The 3,849-nt window shown below is 22.4% G+C and overlaps 1 protein-coding gene across 1 annotated transcript; it reads right to left on the bottom strand.

The window, feature by feature from the left end:
* Positions 1-95: 95 nt before the first annotated feature.
* On the bottom strand, positions 96-2,539 carry LOAG_13408 (hypothetical protein; the record flags this gene model as incomplete). Its single annotated transcript, XM_020448679.1, has 8 exons — positions 96-125; positions 178-243; positions 650-799; positions 987-1,184; positions 1,282-1,400; positions 1,816-1,912; positions 2,172-2,325; positions 2,490-2,539. The coding sequence occupies 8 exons, from the start codon at positions 2,537-2,539 to the stop codon at positions 96-98; spliced, it is 864 nt and encodes a 287-aa protein (XP_020301198.1).
* Positions 2,540-3,849: the final 1,310 nt, after the last annotated feature.

Genomic DNA, 3,849 nt, shown 5'->3' with positions numbered 1-3,849 from the left:
ACCATATTCTAGTAACATTGTAACCAATGATGCATCATGTAGAACAAGTAAGGTATGAATTAATGGTACACCATCAAGATCTGGTTCATCAAGCATTAATACTTGATCATTTTTTCGAAGATATTCTAAAAGAAATTTCAAAACTGGTTCATTACGACTAATTGCTGCAGCACGAACAGGTGATAAACCATCATGTGATTGTAAATGTATAGGTGCACCAACTCTTAACAATTCTTCCACTATCTAGAAAAATAAAAAAAAAAATATTTAGAAAATTAATATTACTATATTATGATTATAGGAATATTAAATTCTTAAAAATAATACTTTGTGGTTTTTGATATATTTATATGGTGGATTGAATAACAAAGATAGTATTATATAAATATATTAAAAATATATGCAACTATATAAATCCCTATATTAATTAAGTAAATATAAGAATTAACCGAAAAAAAATTTAAAAAATTTTTCAAATTTATTTATTTTTTATTTACTTATTTTACAAAATTTTTAATTAAAATCAAAAAATTTAAAAAAAAGTAGACAAAAAATTTATGCAAATAATGAAATTTGCTATTAAAATAATTATTTTTAATTGTTTGTAAAAAAATCAATTTTTATTCCAATTAATTTCAGATTTAATTACCGGAACTGATGAACGTTGTCCAGCAATGAGCAATGGATGTACACCACGTGTATCAGTAGCTTGAACAGTAGTTGAGGTAATTAATGATTTGCATAATTGCAAATCAGAATGAGCAATTGCATAATGTAATGCTACTGCACCATCATTATCCTGAATATTTAATAAAAGTTTAAAAATAAGGCAAATTATTGTTAAGCAATATTTGCATATTAAAGTATATTTTTTAATTTCTAATCAATGAAAATGATATAAAAATATTTGTAAAACAATATTTCAAATTGCTACTTTTATTTAGTTAGAAGAAAAAAAAAAGTACAAATATTATTTAAGTTATGACCTTATGACCTTCATCAGCTCCTAAACTGACCAACATTTCACAAACATTCAAGAAACCACTCATTGCAGCTATAATTAATGCTGTACGACCAAATTCATCGATAGCATCAGTATCAGCACCATGTTCGATTAATTGTTGACAAGCAATCAGATGACCTTGACTTGCTGCTAGCATCAATGAAGTACGTCCATTTTGATCCTAGCAAAATATTTTGCATATGTAAATTTTAATTTCATCATAAAAAATGCGTATAGTTGAAAGATAGAAAAATATGAAATATTTACAATGATTTTACCTGAGCGTCAATATTTTGAACAAAATTAATAATTGTTGGTAAATTTTGATCACCATGATAAGCAGCAATATGTAAACAATTCCGACCATTCATATCTTCAAGATTTAAATTTGTTCCACCTGTAATATTTCTCTTTTAAATAAACTAATGAAAAAAAAAAAGGAAAGAAGTTAATTGATATTGATTTTATTGTCTTTGATAAAAAATATTAAAACATTTTTCATCATAAAATGCTTAACAAAAAAAAAATAAATAAATAAATATATTGGAATATTTCATAAAAAATGTTATTTGTAAATTCAAAAAATTATTCAAAAATGTTCAAAAAAAAATGAATTTAAAAAAAATGAATTTGCAAATTAATTTCAAATTTAAAAATGCGAAAAATTAATTTGTTTATTTGAATTATTGTTTCCTTCTTGAAATCACAAAAAAAAAAAGAAGAAAACAGGAAGAAAACAAAACAAAACTTTACGACATATTTCATTTAGTTGTTATAAAATTAATTTCAGGTAGAATAGAATAAAAATGAACCTTTTATAAGTACTGTAACAGTTTCATTATGATCAAATGTTTGAGCACCTGATGAAAGTGCCAGATGTAAAGCTGTTGATCCATAATTATCCATAATCTAAAATTTCATAAAATTCATTTTCAATTTACATAATTTTTTCTTTTTCCTTTCTTAATTTTTTACTATGCATTTTAATTACTATACTAATTTCTATTATATATTAATATAAACGTATATAAATTATATCACTAGTAGTTAAATTTTTTTTTTAAATTTTCACGTTTTACTTTTTATCATTTATCATTTTTTACGCATACATGCATAAATTAATTAAGAATAGCTAATGATTTATTTATCATTGATATGTAAAATTTACATTTGGTGTTGCACCATTATCCAAAAGTATGCTAACAATATTTGCATGATCCATGAATGCAGCAGCCATAAGTGCTGTACGTCCTTCCGCATCTTGTTTATCAACATTTGCGCCACATTTCAGCAAACGTCGTACGACATGTTCATGTCCACTCCTATAATTTCTTTTGCTTTTTTTTCCTTCTCCTTTTTTTTTTGTCAGCAAAAAAGAAAAAAAAAAAATAGAATTAACCCAAAAATAAATGAAACATTTGTAAATAATATATAAAGGTCAGAGGTTATCATCATTATTTTATTTATTTCAATCATATTTTAAAACCAATAGATATCCTTCGCAATTTTAATATCTTTCAATAAATAAATAAACATTCCTATTTTAGTTATTCCCTTTAATATCCTCTCTCCTATTTCCTCATCCTAAAAGCATATCGATGAATAATTCAAAAATTGTCATTAATTCTTGAAAAGGGTGTTAATCAAATTCTATTTTACATCTTCTCCTAGTTGTGTGTGATTAATTAAGTCAATCTCACAAAGCTTAATTATTTACTTTATCCTTTGCTTTTCATTTGATTGCATTAATTGTATTTTTCAAATAAAATTACTTTCTTAAAATTATTCATTCCATTTTTATTATTTACAAATTTAATATGAAAAATGTTATAAATATTGGTAAAGTTGAAAATAATTACAACAATTCATAGATCAATTATAAATTATTGTTGAATAATTAAGTTGAAAATGATTACAACAGTTCAGAGATCGAATTATAAATTACTGTTGAATAATTAATAACTAATCAAACAATAGTAGTTAAATTGAAATTAAATGAAAAATTGTTCAATTTAATTTGAATTAAATGAAAATTTTCCTTTATTATCAATATTCACAAATTTCTTTTTTTTTTTATTTTTAAAATTACAATAATAATTTGAAATAAGAAAGAAGAGGTAATAATTTCCTTTCTTTTTTTTGTTTTTTGTTTTTTTTTTATTGATTGATACAATCAAAATTTATTCAATTAAATTGATAAACTTTCGATGGTCTTTTTTTTTATTGAAAATTTAAAATATCGAATAGCATAATTTTTCATAAACCATTGGATAGAAAATCTTAAAATTATTCGATATGCAAATTTAATTTAAAAAAAAAAATAAGAAAGAAAAATAAATGAACTCATTTCCTAATTCTCATATCATTCTGCAATATCTACAACAAATACTGATTTAATAAAAAAAAATCTTAGGAGGAAAAGTTAATTTTCAAAAAAAAAATAAAATGAAAAAAAAGAAACTCTTTGATAGAAAACTTTTTCTTGATATTAAAATTTCCAATATATTTCATTTTTGGTGCTTATTTTGTATATAAAAACAAAAAAAAAAACCTTTTAATTCAGATTATGATAAGTGATTGTATAAAGGAAAAAATATAATAACTGATATTACTTGGAATATGATAAGTAATAAAGTGATATTACTTGGGATATGATAAGTAATAAAGTGATATTACTTGGAATTTGATAAGTGATATTACTTAAAATGTGATAAGTGACACTACTTAGAATATGATAAGTAATATTACTTAGAATATGACAAGTGATATTGTGATAAGTATTATTATAAAGAAATATTGATGTGTTTTCTTTTTTTCCTTATCCTTTCTTATCATGCTTTACATCT

Source organism: Loa loa, assembly GCF_000183805.2.
Source record: "Loa loa unplaced genomic scaffold supercont3.161, whole genome shotgun sequence".
NCBI lineage: Eukaryota > Metazoa > Nematoda > Chromadorea > Rhabditida > Onchocercidae > Loa > Loa loa.
This window is presented reverse-complemented; position numbering and strand designations above follow the sequence as displayed.